Source organism: Pituophis catenifer, unplaced genomic scaffold (genome assembly GCF_029215685.1).
Source record: "Pituophis catenifer annectens isolate HBS135680 unplaced genomic scaffold, rPitCat1.0.hap2 SCAF_6, whole genome shotgun sequence".
Lineage (NCBI taxonomy): Eukaryota > Metazoa > Chordata > Lepidosauria > Squamata > Colubridae > Pituophis > Pituophis catenifer.
In genome coordinates, this window is record NW_027256886.1 from 2,769,298 (window position 1) to 2,790,315 (window position 21,018).

The following is a 21,018-nucleotide window of genomic DNA, read 5'->3' on the forward strand; positions in this document are numbered from 1 at the left end:
CAAACACTAGTACTTCCAAACTGATTGATTAGCAACATTTCCAGGCTGGCTCCATCTCAAAGGATCCTGGGAAACAAACAGCTAAATTTAAAATTACCTGCAAGTTCCTTTAGAGGTACCTCCAATCAACCTGTGGCAAAAATATGATAGGATGGGACTCCTCACTTGCTTTCAGAATACGAAGTGTTGGCTGCAGGTACTTTCTCTCTATTTCGCATTTACGACTCGTTTGCCAAGCACATCACAATCGCAGGATTACCATTTGCAAACTTCTCTGCTGGCTTCCCCAGAAAATCAATGGGGAAGCCAGCAGGAAAAGTTGCAAGTGGAGGAAATGGAGAACAGCAGAATCCTTCGCAGACTGAAGGATTGTTCAGGATTCCAGCTCCGTTTCTGCAGCCCCTGAAGGATTTCCCCTCCGAAGGGAAATCAGGAAATAAAAAGGAGAGGGGATACTCTTTGGCAAGCTGCCAGAAGAGAGCTGAAATCCCAAAGATTTCAGCTCCATTCCTGCAGGCTCCCAAAGGCTTTCTCCTCCATGAGCAAAGTGGAGTAGAAATCTTTCAGCGGGCTAGCGGAACATTTCAGAACAAAAAGGCTACATCCCAGGAGGATTTCATTTCCACCCAGAGCTGAAACCTTTGAGCAGGCAGCCATTTCATTCTCGAAGAGCTGCCTGTCCAGATGACTTCAGCTCCATGGGGAACTGAAATCCTTTGGCAGGCAGCTTTTTCGATCCATCCACTAAACGATTTGGACGATCTCTTAACAACCACAATCAGGAGTTCTGGGATTGCAGTCATTGACTGAAGCAGTCACGTGGGCCTCTCGCTTAAGGACTGCTTCACTCAGTGATTGAGATTCCAGTCCCAATTGTGGTTGTAAATCAAGGACTACCTGTAATGACCTCTGATTCAAACCCTGGATTAGACAGATGAGACAGTTGTTAAGTTAAATTTGCATATTAATGCCACTTACTCCACCCCACAAGTATATCTAAAAAAAGTATTCCTAGTTTGCATGAGATCGATCTGCTCTGAGTAATTTGGAGAGAATATATCTACTCCGGATTGATAATGCAAAGAAAAAAAAACAGAGTTAGCTTTGTTTCTTAAATACAACAGGGCCCTTTTTGTATTTGAATCATTTTCTGGATAAGTGGAATCTATAAATCTTAATTATACAGTATGCTTGGAGTAGCAAAAAAATAAGGAGTCTGGTAGCATCTTTTCTGACTAGCTTCCCCATTTTATTAACAAACCCCACTCCTTTTTTTTTTTTAATTTGATTTATATGCTGCCCTTCTCCGGAGACTCAGGGCGGCTTACAATGCGTTAAGCGATAGCCTTCATTCTTTTGTATATTTTATACAAAGTCAGCTTATTGCCCCCACAAACTGGGTCCTCATTTCACCTACCTTAGAAAGGATGGAAGGCTGAGTCAACCTTGAGCCTTGGAGAGATTCGAACCAGCAGAAATTGCAGGCAGCTGTGTTAATAACAGGGTTCACTAAACCCCTGTACTATCAAGGCTCCTTACTACCAGCACTGATGATGTTACCTAATTTGGGTAATGAAACCTCTGCAAGAAAACAACCAAGCTCAGAGAAGACCCCACCGTTCAATCGCGAGCTACAAATATTCTCCTTTTATTGGTGTGTTTTATTATCAGCCATGAGTTTCTTTGAGCTGCACAAAAGCTGATGCATTTTAATAAAACCTGCTAGCTGGGAAAAATGCTTTCAGGCTCCTTTTCCAGGTTTCTATGGTTATTTATAAGTTATGCTAAACAGCACTAGCGTTCATGACGGCTGAACGATGAGGTGATAATTTCTTGCACTTTTCTAATTCCTTGGAAAAATATATTCCTCAAAGAGGATGTCAAAAAAAAAAAAAAAATGGGGGGGAAGGGAGGAAGAGAGATGTCACAGAAAAGTTGAAGGATATTCCTGATTTCTTGGAAGCAAGAAGGAAGTTTTCCACTGAGCTCATCAGAGTTTTCTGACTTCCCACTCTAGCCCACAGCACTGATATATCCCGGGAGATTTCCTATTTCAGGGCTAGCTAGCTTTGTTTAGTTTTAGGAGATCAATTAAGGCCAACTAAGGATTACCACCTACCAAGATATTTATTTTAGAGCCTTGCATTCAGAAAGCCTTCAGTTCTTTTTGGTTTGTTGGTTTGGTTTTGTATACCCTGTTTCCCCGAAAATAAGACATCCCCTGATAATAAGCCCAATCGGGCTTTTGAGCACATGCGCTAAAATAAGCCCCCCCCGAAAATAAGCCCCCCCCAAAAAAATATTTAAACGCAGGCGCAGCCAGTCCCCGCCATTTCCTCTGGTTAGGGTTAGGGAGACAGAGCTGGAAATCAGGTAAGATGGCAAGAGGAGCCCCGTCTTGTTCTACTCGCCACAAAATAATAAGACCTCCCTGAAAATAAGGCCAAGCACTAATTTCGGGGTTCAAAAAAATATAAGACAGGGTCTTATTTTCGGGAAAACACGGTACTTAATCTTGACAAGTGACCTCGACTGACAAACATGGATTGAAATAGGAAGGGAAAACAAATTACTGCTGTTCATAAATCTCTGCAACAGATTAAATTAAGATGTGTCTCCACCAATTAAGTCGATGGGAACTTCCCAAAATTGAAGCAGAACTTTGAATTAACTTATTTTTCAGAGTATAAGACGCACTTTTTCCCCCCCTAAAAGAGGGTGGGAAAGTTGGTGCACCTTATACACCGAATACAGCCATTTTTGGCCTCCCGAAGCCCCACCCTGCCCATCCCATTTTTGTGAAAAACAGGACCGTTTTTGAAAAAAACGGGGCGCACAGAGGGTTTGGGAGGCCTGCAGAGTGCTCCTAGGGGCCGGGGAGAGCAAAAAAATTTTTTTTCTTACTTACCTCTTCAAAATCTTGGTGCATCTTATAGTTCAAAAAATACGGTAACCTATCATTGGGTTATAATCCTATTAACAAGCAAAAATGTATTTATTTATTTATTTTATTATCCATATTTCTATGCCGCCCACTCTCCGAGGACTCTGGGCGGCTTACACCAAAGACAGTATACTAAATAGCATATTGCCCCCCAACAATCTGGGTCCTCATTCTACCCACCTCGGAAGGATGGAAGGCTGAGTCAACCTTGAGCCGGTGAGATTTGATCCGCTGATCTGCTGAACTAGCAGTCAGCAGAAGTAGCTGCAGTACCGCGCTCTAACCACTGCGCCACCTCGGCTCTTAAAATCACTTAGCAATGTTTTAACAATGGAAATTGAGGGGGGGGTTAGAGCTTGTCCGGATAGTTTTTTGAACATCAGTACTATAGGTGGGAGGGCTAGATATGGCGGGAGCAGGGGGCCATATCGTGTTAGGGGAGTGCGCACTCGCTGTCTACGAGCGGTGGCGTGCTCCGGCCCCCAAGGCTCTACTCGCTCCTCAGGTTGCATAGACCCTCAGGACCCAGGCCTTCGGCTGATGCTGTGCAATGCCAGGTCCGTAGTAAATAAAGCCCCCCTCATCTGTGATCTTGTTCAGGAGGGGGGTGCGGACCTGGCAGGTATTACGGAGACCTGGTTGGGCCAGGAGGGGGGGGTTCCCCTCGTTGAAATGTGCCCGCCAGGTTTCCAAGCATTCCATCAGCCGAGGTCACAGGGGAGGGGCGGGGGGGGTAGCGGTTATCATTAAAGAAGGTCTGAGACCGAGGGAGGCCACTGTTCCTCAGACGGCCGGCTGTGAATCCCTTTTTGTGAAATGGGGTCATGGGGTTCAGATGGGTTTGCTGATCACATACCTGGCTCCCTGCCACGTGGCAACAGCCCTGCCCGAGCTACTCAACATCATCGCCGCGGTGGCGGTTGATACCCCTAAGCTTATGGTCATGGGGGATTTCAACCTGCCGTCCGTGGGTGAGACGTCAGAGATGGCTCGGGAGTTCATGGCTTCCATGACAGCTATGGACCTGACCCAGTTAATTCATGGCCCTACCCACACAGGGGGAAACACGCTGGATCTGGCTTTTGTCTCTGGACAGTGGTTGAGGGATCTTGATATAGGGGATATAGTTACTGAACCCTTGTCATGGTCAGATCACTCTCTCCTTCGTCTCGACTTTCGAACCGCTGCACCCCGCCGCAGGGAGGCGGAGCCGGTCAGATGGTTCCGCCCCAGGCGCCTGATGGAACCTGACAGATTCCAGACGGAGCTTGGGCCATTTCCTGAGGTTCTGGCACACGCCTCGACTGGAGACCTGGTGGCCGCCTGGGATAGGGCGGCTGCTGGTGCTCTGGATCGGGTCGTGCCTTTGCGGCCTCTGACCCGGCGCCGATCTCAATTGGCTCCTTGGTTTACCGAGGAGCTGAGGGAGTTGAAGCGCCGGAAAAGACACCTAGAGAGTAGTTGGAGGGCCAGTCTTCTTGAATCTGACCGGACACTAGTAAGATCCCACATTAGGAATTACTTAGTGGCGATAAAAGCAGCGAAATGTAGTTATTTTGCTGCTCTTATTGCGTCATCAGATAATCGCCCGGCCGCCCTCTTTAGGGTGACCCGCTCCCTGCTCCACCAGGAAGCGTGGGAGGACCCCTTGGAGGGTAGAGCCAAGGATTTTGTTCAGTATCTGTATGACAAAATCACTCAGATTCGGGAAGATTTGGACTCCGACTGGGTAGTCTCAGGGGGAGAGACAGGGGCAGGTCTTGAGAATGTTATCTGGGATGAGTTTGATCCTGTGACCCCTGAGGACGTGGACAGGATTCTGGGTAGACTGAACGCGACCACTTGTTTATTGGACCCGTGTCCTTCCTGGTTAGTACTGGCTTCCCGGGAAGTGACACGAGGCTGGCTCCAGGGGATTATAAACGCTTCGCTGAGTGAGGGTGACTTTCCCGCCGCCTTGAAAGAGGCGGTGGTGAGGCCTCTCCTCAAGAAGCCTTCCCTGGACCCGGCAATGTTGGTAAATTATCGTCCGGTCTCCAATCTTCGCTTTGTTGCGAAGGTTGTTGAGAGTGTGGTCGCGCAACAGCTCCCCCAGCACCTGGATGAAACGACGTATCTGGATCCGTTCCAGTCGGGCTTCAGGCCCGGGTACAGCACGGAAACGGCATTGGTCGCGTTGGTTGATGATCTCTGGAGGGCTCGGGACAGGGGGTGCTCCTCTGTCCTGGTCCTGTTAGATCTCTCAGCGGCTTTTGATACCATCGACCATGGTATCATGCTGCACCGGTTGGAAGAGTTGGGGGTGGGAGGCACTGTGTTGCGGTGGTTCTCCTCCTTTCTCTCTGACCGGTCGCAGTCTGTGTTGACAGGGGGACAGAGGTCGACCCCGAGGCCCCTCATATGTGGGGTGCCGCAAGGGTCGGTCCTCTCGCCTCTCCTGTTCAACATTTATGTGAAGCCGCTGGGCGAGATCATCCGTGGTTTCGGGGTGGAGTACCATCAGTACGCTGACGACACCCAGCTGTACATCTCCACCCCGGATCACCCCAACGATGCCCTTGAAGTGATGTCCCGGTGCCTGGAGGCCGTACGGATCTGGATGGGGAGGAACAGGCTCAGGCTCAACCCATCCAAGACTGAGTGGCTGTGGTTTCCGACGTCCCGATATAGTCAGTTGACGCCATCACTGACTATTGGGGGCGAATCATTGGCCCCCACGGAGAGGGCTCGCAACTTGGGCGTCCTCCTGGATTCACGGCTGTCTTTAGAAGAGCACTTGACGGCCGTGATCGGGAGGATTTTTCATCAGGTTCGCCTGATTCGCCAGTTGCGTCCCTTTCTGGATCGGGACTCTTTACGCACGGTCACTCATGCCCTTGTCACCTCCCGCCTGGACTATTGCAACGCTCTCTACATGGGGCTCCCCTTGAGGAGCACCCGGAGGCTCCAACTGGCGCAGAGTGCGGCCGCGCGGGTGGTAATGGGAGCGACATGGCGTTCCCATGTAACACCTCTCCTGCGCGAGCTGCACTGGCTCCCGGTGGTCTTCCGGGTGCGCTTCAAGGTTTTGGTTACCACCTTTAAAGCGCTCCATGGCTTAGGACCCGGGTACTTGCGGGACCGCCTACTACCACCAATAGCCTCCCACCGGCCGGTACGCTCCCATAGAGAGGGGCTCCTCCGGGTGCCGTCAGCCAAACAATGCCGACTGGCGGCCCCCAGGGGGAGAGCCTTCTCTGTGGGGGCACCTACTATCTGGAACGAGCTCCCCCCAGAGATACGGAGGATCCCGGATCTGCGCACCTTCCGCCGCGCCTTAAAGACCTTACTATTTCACCAGGCCGGCCTGGCCTAATTTTCCCCCTCTTTTATAAAAGATTTTTAAAATTTTAAATATCTTTTAGTATTTATATATTCAATTTTAAATTGGTTTTAAAAGTTTGGGGTTTTAAATTTGTCGGGGCCAAAATTATTTAATTTGATTTTATTCTATTTTTTAAATTTTGTATTGTATGTGTTTTTATTGTCTGGCTGTGCACCGCCCTGAGTCCTTCGGGAGTAGGGCGGTATAGAAATCTAATAAATAAAATAAATAAATAAAATAAATTTTGGGCTCCATTGGGGTCATAAGTCAAGGACTACCTTTAAAAACGGTCTTGCCAAAAGACAAGGGAACCAAAACAGCATGAAAAAAGAAAAAAGGCCAGACCTGTGTTGCCTCAAATTATATATATATATGATTTGTAACTAGACCACATACTGAAATGCTTGTGTTGTAAACTTCCTTCTAATAAATATTATACTAGTCAGAACTCTGAAACATTTCTATTTTCCATTCATTCTTTATTGTTCAGAGTGTCAGAAGGAAAATCTGACATCCTTACAGTTTCTTGGAAACAGGCGCACCAAAAAAGCTTAATAATAACTTCTGGGATTTTTTTAAAATTCCCCAGGCCTAGAGGTCAAAGGTCAACAATACAATCTGCAACACAGAATCCTGTATTGCAATTCCTTTCATTGCAACCATCGCATTGTCTCTTCCAGTTAATCATATTAAAAGGATCTCAAATCTCCAAGTGCAAAATATCAGGCTCTGTTAACAGGAAGAGGATGTCTTTTTTTTAAAAAAAACTTTTTCAAGGTTGTTCTGCCATTTGACCCAGAGAGACAGCAACAGACAAAGTTTCTCATCCTCTGTACCAGATGATTTGAAGGTCGCATGCAGGCACTTTATGCCAAAGGCTACTCATCTTCTGAAACAATATTAAGAAAAATGTGCCTGCTGAAGATATTGTACAGCAGGGGTCTCCAACCTTGGCCACTTTAAGCCTGGCGGACTTCAACTCCCAGAATTCCCCAGCCAGCTAGGGAATTCTGGGAGTTGAAGTCCGCCAGGCTTAAAGTGGCCAAGGTTGAAGACCCCTGCTGTTGAGTTTCTCAATCATGGCCACTTTAAGACATGTGGACTTCAACTCCCAGAATTCCCCAGCCATCCCTCAAATTTGCCACGGGTAGCCCTCGATTTACACTAGTTCATTCAGTGACCGAAGTTATAACGGCACTGAAAAACATTTTCTACGCTCACGACCATTGCAGCAACAACCCCGTGGTCACATGATCAAAACTCAAGGCACTTGGTACCAGACTCATATTTATGACGGTTGTCGTATCCCGGGAGTCATGTCTTCACCTTTCGTGACCGTCTGACGAGCAAAGTCAACAGGGAAGCCATATTCATTTCACAATCGTGTTACTAACGTAAACAGCTTTCGTGACTCACTTAACAATGGAGGCCAGAAAGGTCGCAAAGCAGGGCAAAATTCATTTAACAACTGTCCCGCTTACCAACAGAAAGTTTGGGCTCAATATCGGTTATAAGCCGAGGACCACCTGTACTGTCCATAAAACAAAATTGAAAATAGCGCTGCAGACAGAAATGGAAACACCTTGTAGAAATGGAAACAGGAGAAGAAGCACTTGTGAACCAACAAGCTATATAGAGGCGCAGTGGTTAGAATGCAGTATTGCAGGCTAATTCTGCTGACTGCCCATTGTCAGCAGTTCGTGTTCTGTCCCAGCTACAGACCCCAAAGAACGCAGCACACACAAAGTCTGTACAAACCTGAGTTTACTAAATCCAATCAGTCTTTTTCAAACAAAGGCTGTTAATTAACTTTCTTAACAGCCTACAAAAATCCAAATAATAAATAATCGTAATCTTACTATAGTTGGCAGAAAGCCCAGAAGCAATTTGCAGAGAACTAAGATCGAGGCACGAAGGAGAGTGAACAAAGTTGTTCCCTGCAAATTGCTTCAGTCGGCCTTCCTCCTTAAATAGGCTAAGGGAGTGGCCAATTAGCCCCAAGCCTTACTCTCGAGGAGACCTCCTCCTGAGGAGCCACTCCTGCCTTTTGGCAGCTCTGCGCCCCCGTGCATCGAGAAGAGGCTTCTCCTCTTCTTCCTCTTCACTTATAGAAGCTTCTGGAGGTTCTGAAGGCCCTGGCTGAATCCCCGCCTCTGGCACCATATCTTCTCCAGCCTCCTCATTGTCTGACTCGAGTGCCAGCTTCACAGGCTGATGGCGCAGCACCACACCAGTCTCCTCGCTGTCGGAATCAGCTACTAGCTGCACAGGCCACTGACGGGTCACAACAGTTCGGCAGTTCGAATCTCACCAGCTCAAGGTTTAAATCAGCCTTCCATCCTTTCCGAGGTCAGTAAAACGAGGACCCAGATTAGGGGTGGGGGGCAAGAGGCTGACTCTGTAAACCACTTAGAGTAGATTGTAAAGCACTGTGAAGCGCTATATAAGTCTAAGAGCTATTGGTATCCCATGCCAGCCCTCAATGAATCACTCTTTGTAATTCAGCAATGAAAAAATCTTTCCAATCTGGTCTGCAGACTTTCCAAGCCTGAGGAGCATCAAATTCCTCCTCAGTGAGATTGCTCATCTCTGCTCAGGAGTAGCTGGTTACGTCTTGGGAAGCATCTCAGGGCTTGTCACGTACCTCTGAGGCACATAAACAGTAGTCCTCGACTTACGACTGTAATGGAGCCTGCCCATTACAGACATAATTCATCACGGTTGTAAAGTCAGTGGTCATGTGACTGGTTTTATGATTTATTTATTTTTTTGAGGTGGTCATTAAATGAATGCAACACTCGTCAAACAAACTCATGGCTTGTTATGGTCTGGTTTCACAGAAAAGGAGCCACGGTGGCGCAGTGGTTAGAGTGCAGGAGTGCAGGTTACTTCTGCGGACTGCCGGCTGCCTGCAATTTGGCAGTTCAAATCTCACCAGCTCAAGGTTGACTCAGCCTTCCATCCTTCCGAGGTCGGTAAAATGAGAACCTAAATTGTTGGGGGCAAGAGGCTGACTCTGTAAACCGCTTAGAGAGGTCTGTAAAGTTAAGTGCTATTGCTAAAAGCAGAAATGCCAGTTTTGGGAAAAATAAGTCATAAAACAGAGTCAGTGCGACATTGCAAATGCCGAATTTGCGGCATGGTTGCTGTGTGTGTGTTTGAACCGATGGAACTGCGAATCTGGTTCATAAGTAAGGGTAGTTCTCGACTTACGACTACAATCGAGCCCAAAATTAATGTTGCCAAGTGAAACATTTGAGTTTCCCATTTTACGACCTCTCTTGCCACAGTTGTTAAGTGAATCACTGCAATTGTTAAGTTAGTAACACACTTATAAAGCGAACCTGGCTTCCCCATTGACTTTGCTTGTCAGAAGGTCGCAAAAACGGATCGCATGACCTTGGGACACTGCAACCGTCATAAATATGAACCAACTGCCAAGTATCCGAATTTTGATCACATGACTACGCGGGATGCTGCAATGGTCGTGTGAAAGACAGTCGTAAGTCACTTTTTTCAGTACCGTTATAACTTTGAACGGTCACTAAATGAAGTCGAGGACTTCCTGCACCTTGTAGATTACCAGGCTGAGCCCGAGGGAGGGGGTCAAAGATGTCATCAGTCTCCAGTCCCTTCATGCTCACAACAGATCTAAATCGAGACCATCTTGAATTCCTTTGACTCTTATCTACCGCCAATTTGCTTTTGACCGTTAGTAGTTCAGATTCGTATAGAGAGCTTTAGTGCACAATAAACCTATATAGCCTATATAATTCATCTGAACTGTCTGGGCTCCTGACACCATCCCCAGGTTGGGCCATCAGAACTTCCAACAGCCGCATAGTGACTAGTCATAACTAGAGGACTGACTACCTTTATTGTTTTTAGAAAAGGAAATTTGATTTTAATAGGTTGACTCAGCCTTCCATCCTTCCGAGGTGGATAAAATGAGGACCCAGATTGTTGGGGCCAATATGCTATTTAGTATACTGTCGATTGTTGTAAGCCGCCCAGAGTCCTCAGAGAGTGGGCGGCATAGAAATATGAATAATAATAATAATAATAATAATAATAATAATAATAATAATAATAATACCACCAACAGCAAATGCCGCCTCTGCAATCAGAAAGATGAGACAGTCGACCACCTGATCAGTGGGTGCAGCAAAATTTCACAAACTGACTACCTACAACGCCATGACCGTGTTGCTAAAATCATTCACTGGAAATTGTGCCAGAAGTTTGGATTTGAGTACAGCAAAAACCACTGGGAACATCAGGTTGAGAAAGTTTTAGAGAATGAGAAACTCAAGATCTTGTGGGACTTCAGGATTCAGACTGACAGGCACTTGGTCCACAACGCACCTGACATAACAATAGTTGAAAAGAAAAAAGTATGGTTCATTGACATTGCAATACCTGGTGATGCACGGATTGAAGATAAGCAGCAAGAAAAAATCACAAAGTACCGGGATTTGCAAATTGAAGTTGAGCGACTGTGGAAAAAGAAATCGTGTGTTGTCCCGATTGTAATTGGAGCCCTCGGAGCAATACCCAAAGGGCTACCCCGCTATTTAGAAATTCTAAATTTGCCGGACTTGAACATTTTGACTCTACAAAAAACCACCTTACTCGGAAGAGCTTACATCCTCCGACGATACCTTAACAGTTCCTAGGTCCTTGGTTAGGACTCGAGCTGCTGAGCTATTAACCAGCCTCAAAGGCTGTGAATCTCACTAAAGATTAAATAATAATAATAATAATAATAATAATAATAATAATAATAATAATAATAGCAAACTTCATTTTATTTTTAAAATGGGTACGCTGCCCTTCAGCTCTAGGTTTTTCTAGTCAAAAAAGTCTTCAGTCTATCCAACAACTATGCCACTCAGATGTCAGGGGAGTGACGAAGGCGAAATACTGCAGGACCAGCCATCTGCGACTGCAGAATGGCAACTGCAGCTCTTAATATTATTATGGGTGGTTTACATAAGCAATTATGCCCGTTTTCTTCCTGAATGAGGATCTTAATTCAAACTGAAATCAGTGAATTAAACTATCAATCAAGGGAAAATTAAATATAATTGCTTATGTGAACTATTTATAGCAAAAGGAACAGTAATGTAACCAGATGCTAAGTGGCTTGTTATTAAATCACAACACAGTGTCCTCGCTGGCACCAATTTAGCCTCCATCCTAGCTACTTTTAATTGTGCTTATTTTATTTATTCAATTCCTACCCCACCTTTCTATTCAGCCATCTTAACGTCTACAAAAATGCTCCAACAACTCCATTCTCTTCTTCCATTCAGCTCACTTGTGAGCACCATGTGAATCTCAGCAGGTAGAGTAGGACATAGAAAAGATGACTAAATTTCATTTATAAACATTTCAAATGAAATGACTTCCACCAGTATCCTGTAACCGGATCCCTCTTAAATAGGTAGAAAGGTGATTTTTTTCCCCAAAAGGCAACTGGACTTTATTTTTTTCCTTTAAAGAACATTTTGCTTCTCATCTTAGAAGCTTCTTCTGTTCTGAATGAGCTCATCCAGCTTCTTGGATGAGAAGCAAAACGTTTTCAAAGGAAAAGAAAAATAAAGCGAAAGTGCAATTTTTGAAAAAATAATTCTTTTCCCACCAAGTGTTGAGATTCTGCTCGTCCCATTAGCAAGCAGTACTTCTATTAAAGACCAGTCCTTCTTGCTATGGGCTGAAAAGATAGGATGAGCACAAAATCAGAACACCAAGAAGAAAAGCACAAGGAACAAACACATCCAGAGACAGGATCCTGTCCAGATGCAGGTTAGCATGTAAGGCTGCATCTCCTTCTATTACAAGACCTACAGGTAGTCCTTGAGTTATGACCGTAATGGAACTTACCCATCTTGGCCATAACTCGTGACCAACCTGATTTTAGGGCCTATTTTTAGCGGCCTATACCCAATGCAGCTGGGCTCCATCACAAAGACCATGATATCAGGAGCAGGGCTTAATTGGACCAGCTTGTTGTGGCTCCATTGCCTGAGCCTGGGCTATCGATAGATGCAGACTCTGATAGTGAGGGAGAGGAGTTGGCAAGGCCTCCCTCTCCAGGACCCTCCTCTCTGGCAATGCCTCCGGAGGACACCGAAGGCCAAAAGATAGGCCCCGAGCCAAGCATGTCCCCGCAGCCACAGGTGGACAGCGACGAAGGAGATAAGTGCTGGCTGGACCCTCAGTAGAGGCGCAGGGAGAAGCGTGCGCAGCAGAGGGGAAGGCGTGCCAGAGATTAGCTGAGTCACTGGACCACACCCCACAGGGTATAAATGTGGGTGTGGTGGCCGGTTCAGTTTGTGACGAGCAAAAACTAGAAATAATCCATGATCTCTGCGTTACTGGACTTCTGCCTGCCTTGTCGGACTGCATTTGGACTAATCCTTGTATTGCTGAAACTTTGTCTGCTTTATTGGAATGCTTGCAGTCTAATCTTTGTTTTGTGTGAGTAAAGTCTGAATTGGCAGCTAGCCACTGGGTTGCTGCCAGCTTTATCTTCAAAGATTTTGTCGTGTGGCTTATTAACTCCAGGCTGTCTGTGGGGGGGGGGACGGGGACAGAACACAGCTCAGCATGTATCCTGAAATCCCAAAGGAGAAGGAATCTGAGGCAATTCACTGCCCATGACTTTGTTCTGACCTAGGCTTACTTAAAAAGCATGAAGCAGAGTCTTGGTCCTGGCAAAACCTCTTTCATTTACACGACTGTGAATTCCCTTCATTCACTGTCAGCAAGGCTTGGCAAACAGTCTTTCAAAGAAATATTTATCAACACAGACCTTATCTCGCTTGGAAAGCTGCCATGTCAATAGTTTCCAAATGCAGTGCAAGGCAAAACTTGGTACAGAGTCTCTTAAGAGTCACGAACAGAACTTTCCACTCTTGAAATGACCGAATTGTTTCCTGCAAAAGCCCACTTCCCGTTCGCTCCTCTTTTGTTTCCTATGGGTGGGGCCAATCACCTCCAAGGTATGGCTTTACTTCCAAGTTGACCCTGCTTTCTTAGCTTTTCTTGTCTTCTGGCAGCTCTGCGCATGCGCACACTGGGAATGGGCTCCAGCTGTTCCTCTGCCTCACTGCTGTCTAGCTCCCTCTCTGCCTCGGACACAGAGCCCCATCCAAGCTTTCCCCAGCCCCCAGGACTGGTCCATGTTCCTCCCCAACCTTCTCACTGTCCGACTCTGCTGTCAGCTTTGCTGGCTGCCAGCAGGCCGCAACAGGCTTGGACTGTGCCAGCTAATTCAGGAAGGGAAAATATTAGGTGAAGGGAAGGTGGTCGGCTGATAAAGAGTATTCTCCCTATGCCATCCTGGCCACCCCAACACAGAAGTACATGTTCAAAACTGTCCAATTGCCAGGTGGGCGCCATCCACCTCTTTACCTTCTACCAGGAAGTCTGTCAACTGTTCAGTTGGTGAATCCAGAGAAAGGAACTCCTGAGACATTAGTTTACCAAGAGTATAAAACTTTACCGAATGAACCACATTGGCACAGAAGAAGCAAAATCAGCTCTGGGATTCCCGCGCAAAAGCAAGCATAGTTAATTCCACCTTTTCCCTACAGGCCACCCACAGTCCAAAATGTCTACCAATCACCCCTGTTCATTTTGTTAAGGGAAACAGCCAGACACACCAAGACATCTGCTCGGTGTGTCCTTGAGATGCCAGCAATGTCCCATGGTGCCAACGGATGCTTGAATACCGTTCTCCCAACCTGGCATTACACACATACACACATACACCCTGTTATTGTCAAGCTGGCAGCGCAGGAAAAATGTAAGTGAAAGTGAGTATCGGTCCTGACAGAGTCATCTGGCTGGCAACACCAACAGATTATGAACTCCCTCATGCCAAAACTCCATGATCGATGTCAAGGCAGCATTTTAGTTCAGGATTGAATTCTGGATAAATTTTACCAGCAACTAGCTTGGCAGCGAGAAGCAGGCTTCTGAGACCAAAAGGACCACCCAGGATGAACCAGATACACTGCGCAAGGAAAGGACTTAAGCCAAGTTGAATGCACCGAAAATTAACTTTAGGTCCTTGCAGCTTAAAAACAAGGATTGCCTCCCTGTAAGCAATGCTGTGGTGGGTGCTAAAATTTGCCAAATAGCAGCTGCTTAATTAAAGGCTACGATGCAGCTCAACATCACCGGCTATCTCTGAAAACAGCAGCTAACTACTTCCCATAACACTGGGAGTAATTTCTGCTGAGTCACAAATTCTCAGGAAGTCCAACAATACCAGCAAACAAGGGGAAAATACTAAAGGCTGTTTTGCCAAGAATTTGGAAGTGTGGCCCACAGCTCTTCGTTACGTGGCAATATTTCCACATTTATAGTAGGATATTAGCCACCACAACGTGCTAATCACAATTGCAAGTATTAAAAAGGAACAAAGCACTGAAAAAAGTGACTTATGACCGCTTTTCACACTTATGACCTTTGCAGTCATGTGTTTCAAATTCAGATTCTTGACAACTGGTTCATATTTATGACGTTTGCAGTCTCCGGCGGTCATGTGATCCCGTTTTGGGACCTTCTGACTAAGCAAAGTCAACAGGGAAGCCAAATTCACTTAACATCCACGTTACTGATTTAACAACTGCAGTGATTCACTTAACAACTGTGGCAAGAAAAGCCGTAAAATGGGGAGAAAAATTCACTGAACAAGTTTCTCACTTAGCAACGTAAATTTTGGGGCTCAATTGTGGTCGTAAGTTGAGGACTACCTGTGACATTCATTATCCCCAGCAAAAAAAGGTTTCTGAATTTTCCCCTGCGGCTAATTATACAGCATTAGTTCTTACACAATCAGCCGATTGTCAAAAGCTTAATCAACAAACAGAACAATGTATACCCTCCCTCAACTCTATTGTTCTAAAAATATGATTTCCTATATTCTGATCATTTTAAAAGATTAAAATGGTTACAGATTAAAATGGCTATGAAACATTGTGCAGCCAGCTCAGGTATTTTTATTTTTTCTTTTACCCCGTGACTGCTAATTTTGCTTTCAAGTCCTTGGTCAAGGACTTAGTTAAAAAAAAAAATCCTTTGAAACTTCTAAGAAACGAAGTCGTACTGAACACACCTCTACTCATATTTGTTGACACTGCAAAGAACTCTAAAAAAAAAAACAGCGAGGCAGAAATTACTTTGGCAGCATTAAAAGTTTACCTATTTACCTATCCTAGGGGCAATACTTTCATTAGGCTGACTCCAAGTTCACATCAATATGTGAGCCCTTGCCATTTTTCTCTCTCTCTCCCAGCCAGCTGGATGCTATAAAAAGCAGCCTTCAGGGGTAAAAGGTTTAATTTGCTTGCTGAGATCATGAAATTTGCAAAGTCAAGGCTGGATGATAAAATGGAACGAGAGTCAAATTTGCAAACTGGGCTTCCCATTGGCTGTGGTATTTATGTTGCTTTTAGAAGAGATCCTGCAGCAGCAGCAGAAGAAGAGAATAAGGCCCTTCCCTCACCTATTTTACGCTATTCGCCAGAAGAACTGCTTCATATCCATTTTAATGAGATTCCCATTATTAGATTTTTGTATCCAGTTTTTATTTACTTTTTATAGGTAACTAAAGGTGTATTACTCCTTACTCCTCTTTTTCTCCGTAACAAGCGTCATTGATGGATTGGCCAAAAGTCACCCAGCCGACTTTGATACCTAAAGCAGGACTAAAAGTCTACGGAGATTCTCACTCATCCAAATCTGAAGAGCTGAAGAAGCTTCTTGGATGAGAAGCGAAACGCCTTCCAAGGAAAACCAGAAAGTCCAGTTGCCTCTTTAAAAAGCAGGACTAGAACTCACAGTCTCCTGGCGATTGGTCTAAAGTCGCCAAGATGGCTTCCATGCCTAAGGCATGAGCCTGGATAGCTCTGCAGACAAGGCACTGTAATTTAACACCAGCTGTCTGCAATTAAAGCAAGTTCGAATCTCGCCAGGCTCAAGGTTGACTCAGCCTTCCATCCTTTCTAAGGTAGGTAAATTGAGGACCCAGTTTGTGGGGGCAATAAGTTGACTTTGTATAAAATATACAGAAGTATGAAGGCTATTGCTTAATGCGCTGTAAGCCGCCCTGAGTCTCCGGAGAAGGGCGGCATATAAATCAAATTTAAAATTAAAAAAAAGGCGGGACTAGAACTCACCATCTTCTGGTGATTGGCCCAAACTCACCCAATTGGCTTTATTGTCTTGGTTACTTAGCCAGTACCCTAATCACTACCCCAAACTGGCTCACTGATATTTTATCAAAGCAATTTGATAAACAGAACTAAAGGTCACCCAACCTATAATTTCCTGAATTTCTCTGTCTATTCCCTGAAGTTCTTTTTATATAATTTTTTATATAACTTTTTATATAAAGTTCTTTTATATAATTGTCCATATACTGGTTAGAACAGGGGTGGGCAACTGTGGCCCTTTTACAACCTGTGGACTTCAACTCCCAGAATTCCAACTCCCGGACAGGTTGGCTGTCTCAGGAATTCTGGGAGTTGAAGTCCACAAGTTGTAAAAGGGCCACAGTTGCCCACCCCTGGGTTAGAAGAATGTAAAGGTGTTTTTTTTTTTAAATAGCATAGTAACATGATCAGAACCACACAATTTGTAACATTCTAGAATTTTATCTTGTGTCACTACTATTTGCTTTACTTCCTAGGACTCCCAAGGAAATATCAGATTGGTTTAGTGTAGCACTTTTTAACATTAAATATTATCTATTGCCTAATCCTAAAATCTACTAAAATAAATTATTCCTTTTAATTCTTCTTTGGTATGAGGGAAGCGTTTCTCAAAATCTTTCTTTTAAATCTCTGAATTGGCCATTTGTGTGTGTGGGGAAGGGGAGTGTTCAGTTTGTGCCTTGATTTTTTTTGCTTCCCTTAATTTTTCCACTCTGAAGGAAATACCGGTATATTTGCTAGTAGCTTCATTATAGTCACTAACTATGCAAAGTTCCAAAGGTGCTTTTTCAAGAGACAACTGGACTTTCTTGCTTTTTCCTTTTGAAGACATTTCACTTCTCCTCCAAGAAGCTTCTTCAGCTCTGACAGGATAGTTGTTGTGGCTCCGTTACCTGAGCCTGTGTCATCAGCAGGAGAGGACTCCGAGAGTGAAGGAGAGGAGTTGGCAAGGCCTCCCTCTCCAGGACCCTCCTCTCTGGCAATGCTTTCGGTGTCCGCCGAAGGTCAAGAGATAGGCCCGGGGCCAAGCACGTCCACGCAGCCACAGGTGGACAGTAATGAGGGAGATGAGTCTTGGCTGGATCCTCGGCAGTGTTGCAGAGATAAGCGCGCGCAACAGAAGAAGAGGTGTGCCCGAGATTAAGTTGAGTCACTGGACCACACCCCACGGGGTATAAAAGGGGGTGAGGTGGCCATTCAGACTCTGTGACGGACAAAACTAACTACTATCGAGTCACATTGCATCTTTGGAAACAACATTATCTGCCTTGGATTTAATTACGGACTGGACTTGACAATTCTTGAACTGTGTGTATCTTGTTTATGAGTAAAGTTCTTGGCAAGCAGCTACTGGGTTGCTGCCAATCCTCTTATCGAAAGAATTTGTTGTCTGCCAGTTTATTTAACCCCCGGCTGTCTGTTTGTGTGCGTGTGTGAGACAGGGACAGAACAATAGTGGGGAATGGAAGGATTTATACTCCTTGCAGACAGCTGGTCATTTGCATCCTTTTAGAACGTCCTTGAAGCACTTGGAGGTTTATCTGTGTCCTCAGGGTCACCTGAGTGGTGCTCCTGGTTCTGTAGTCTACAATTTTTTCTTCTGGAAATTCAATCCTACTCCAACCATTCAAAGGATGTTCATCCCAAATAGTATAGCTAAAAGTCTGTAGAGATTCTCAGTCACCCAGAGATACACAGATAAAGCTCCAAGTGCTTCAAGGACCCTCTAAAAGGATGCAAATGACCAGCTGTCTGCAAGGAATATAAACCCTTCCATTCCCCACCATCCAGTCAGAGCTGAAGAAGCTTCTTGGATGAGAAGCAAAACATCTTCAAAAGAAAAAAACAAGGAAGTCCAGTTGCCTCCTGAAAAAGCACCTTTGGGACAACCACGACCTGGATGATGGATAATCTCTACAGACTTTTAACTATGCAAAGCAAAAAATAAATCTGAATTTTAGATCCTTCCTGGACATGCTTCCAGAGCAAACAATCTTTAATAAATACAGTCTCCTTTTCACTGATTGGCATTTAAAGCACGAAGCCGATTACGCTCTATAATTATAATGGAAGGTCATGCGTTCATTATTTATATAACACAGAATTATATCAATTACATTATGCAATTTGGGTCAAGTGCTGGTGTCAGAGACAGTGTGGTTAAGAGTTATAGTGTTAAGACTGAGCCTGGATAGCTCAGCAGACTAATGCATTGTAATTTAACTCCAGCTGTCTGCAATTAGTAAGTTCGAATCTTGCCAGGCTCAAGGTCGACTCAGCCTTCCATCCTTTCTAAGGTAGGTAAATTGAGGACCCAGATTGTGGGGGCAATAAGCTGACTTTGTAAAAATATACAAAAGTATGAAGGCTATTGCTTAACGCATTGTAAGCCGCCCTGAGTCTCCGGAGAAGGGCGGCATATAAATCAAATTAAAAAAAAAACACTAGCTAGAAGGACTCTGCCTTTATATACTTCAGGTCCTTGGGATGATCCTTCTTCCTCAGCACGACCTATTCCACGGGGTTCCTGTTTTTGGGGTAACATGAAGGATGATCCCCCAGCTGCCTTGAGCTAATGGATAAATGCGCTTTAAAAAGTAGTCATTGCTACATACCTTGTATTTCTCTGGCCGGAACTTGATCCCATCTTGTCCTCCACGTTGATTCAAGCTAGTTCTCTCCCTGATATTTCTATACCCAGGACTGGGTATCACGTACTCTTTCCCTAGATCGATATCTTTCATCTTTTTCTGTAAACGCCAGGGTTAACAAATATACTTGCCACTCAGAAAACTCTGGGGGGGGGGGAAAAACAAGAGAGAGAAAAAAAAAAGAAATAATACGTGAGAACAGCTGCTGCTCTCTATCTCTTCCTTCTTAAACGGATGTCCTGAACGGGGTTGGGTTACAGTTTTGTAACTCGATTCCCAAATACGGCCTGCCTACTGTACTTCCACTCGTCCTGGTAGAAGGGATGCTGTATCAGATGAATTCCTGTAACCGTGACCCCAGATAATCCCAACACGAGGAAAAACAGGCTCTTCGTCCTAACTTTGCCTAAGAAATTGCAAGCGGTTACTTCAGTTTTGTGCTATGGCAGCTTTTCTCAGCAGACTTAAAGGTACATCCTCTAGAAATAGTAATCTACGTATTTGGCAAACACAGAGATCAACAATCATCTGTGATCTGATTCAGGCAAGAACTCCTTAAAGACCATGAAGTTTAGAAAAAAAAAAAAAAAGAACGTAATTGCATTCTTGAAAATGGAACTGTTTACAGTCTTTGGGGATGGGGAGAAAAAGAACAGAAAAACAGAGTTGGAAGGGACCTTGGAGGTCCTCTAGTCCAACCCCCTGCTCAAGCAGGAGACCCTATACCTGTGATGGCGAATCTATGGCATGCGTGCCCAAGGTGGCACGCAGAGTCCTCTCTGTGGGCACGCTCACCATTGCCAGCTGCTCTTCTGGTTTCCAGCGTGGCAGCCACCTGGTCTTTGCGGGTGCCGGCAGGGCCGGATTTTCCTATAGGCTAACTAGGCTTCAGCCTAGGGCCTCAAGATCAAGAGGGGCCTACATTCAAATTGTTAGCAAAATTAAAATTACACTTTCACTATAGGTGAAAGGGCCTCATAAATGGAATAGCCTAGGGCCTCTTTTCATCTAAATCCGGCCCTGGGTGTCGGAGTGCCGGAAAATGGTCAAAAAACAGGCCATTTTTGTGCCATTTTCCAGGCCATTTTCAGGCTGTTTTGGGGACATTTTTGGACTGTTTTCAGGCCGCTTTTTGTGCCATTTTCTGAAAACAGCACAAAAATGGTCCAAAAACCAGCCTGAAAAAGGCCTGAAAAAGGCCCTCAGGATGGCCGAAATAGGTCATTTCTTGGGCTGTTTTCAGGCCGTTTTTCGGGCCAAAAACTGCCCCAAAAAACTGTCTGAAAACAGCCTGACAAACCGGCCTGAAAATGGCTCAAAAAACAGCCACAAAATAGGCATGTGCGCGCCGGCCAGCTGTTCTTCGGGTTTCCAGCGCTCTGGCGCAAGCACACACACATATGCGTTCCGGTTTGGGCATTTGGTGTCAAAAATGTTCGCCATCACAGCACATCAATATACTATTCTGGACAAATGGCCCTTCAGTTTCTTCTTGAAAACCTCCAGTAATGGAGCACCCTAAACTCCTGGAGGCCTGTCCTTCCACTGATTCATTGTTTTCACTGTCAGGAAATTTCTCCTCAGTTCTAGGTTGGATCTCTCCTTAATTCATTAAGGAGTAAGAAACAAGACTTGTTTCTTGTCTTACTTTCTGGTGCTTTGAAAAATGGTTTGATCCCCCTCTTCTTTGTGGCAGCCCCTCAGATACCACTGCTACCATGTCACCCCTGGTCCTTCTGTTCATTAGAGCAGACACACCCAATTACTGCAATCTCTGGAAGGAGCAATTTTGTGAAGCAAAACTATCCATATAACTGGGTTACTTAAGAG

At 45.1% G+C, this 21,018-nt stretch overlaps 1 protein-coding gene across 2 annotated transcripts in view; it reads right to left on the bottom strand.

Moving 5' to 3' along the window:
- ABCC5 (ATP binding cassette subfamily C member 5) overlaps positions 1-21,018 on the bottom strand; it is an 85,855-nt gene that overhangs the window by 61,609 nt on the left and 3,228 nt on the right. For both annotated transcript variants that reach the window (XM_070946117.1, XM_070946120.1), the window contains exon 2: positions 19,153-19,332. In XM_070946117.1, coding sequence (XP_070802218.1) covers positions 19,153-19,281 — 129 coding nt within the window. In that variant the 5' untranslated portion in view covers positions 19,282-19,332. The remainder of the gene's footprint in view (positions 1-19,152; positions 19,333-21,018) is intronic.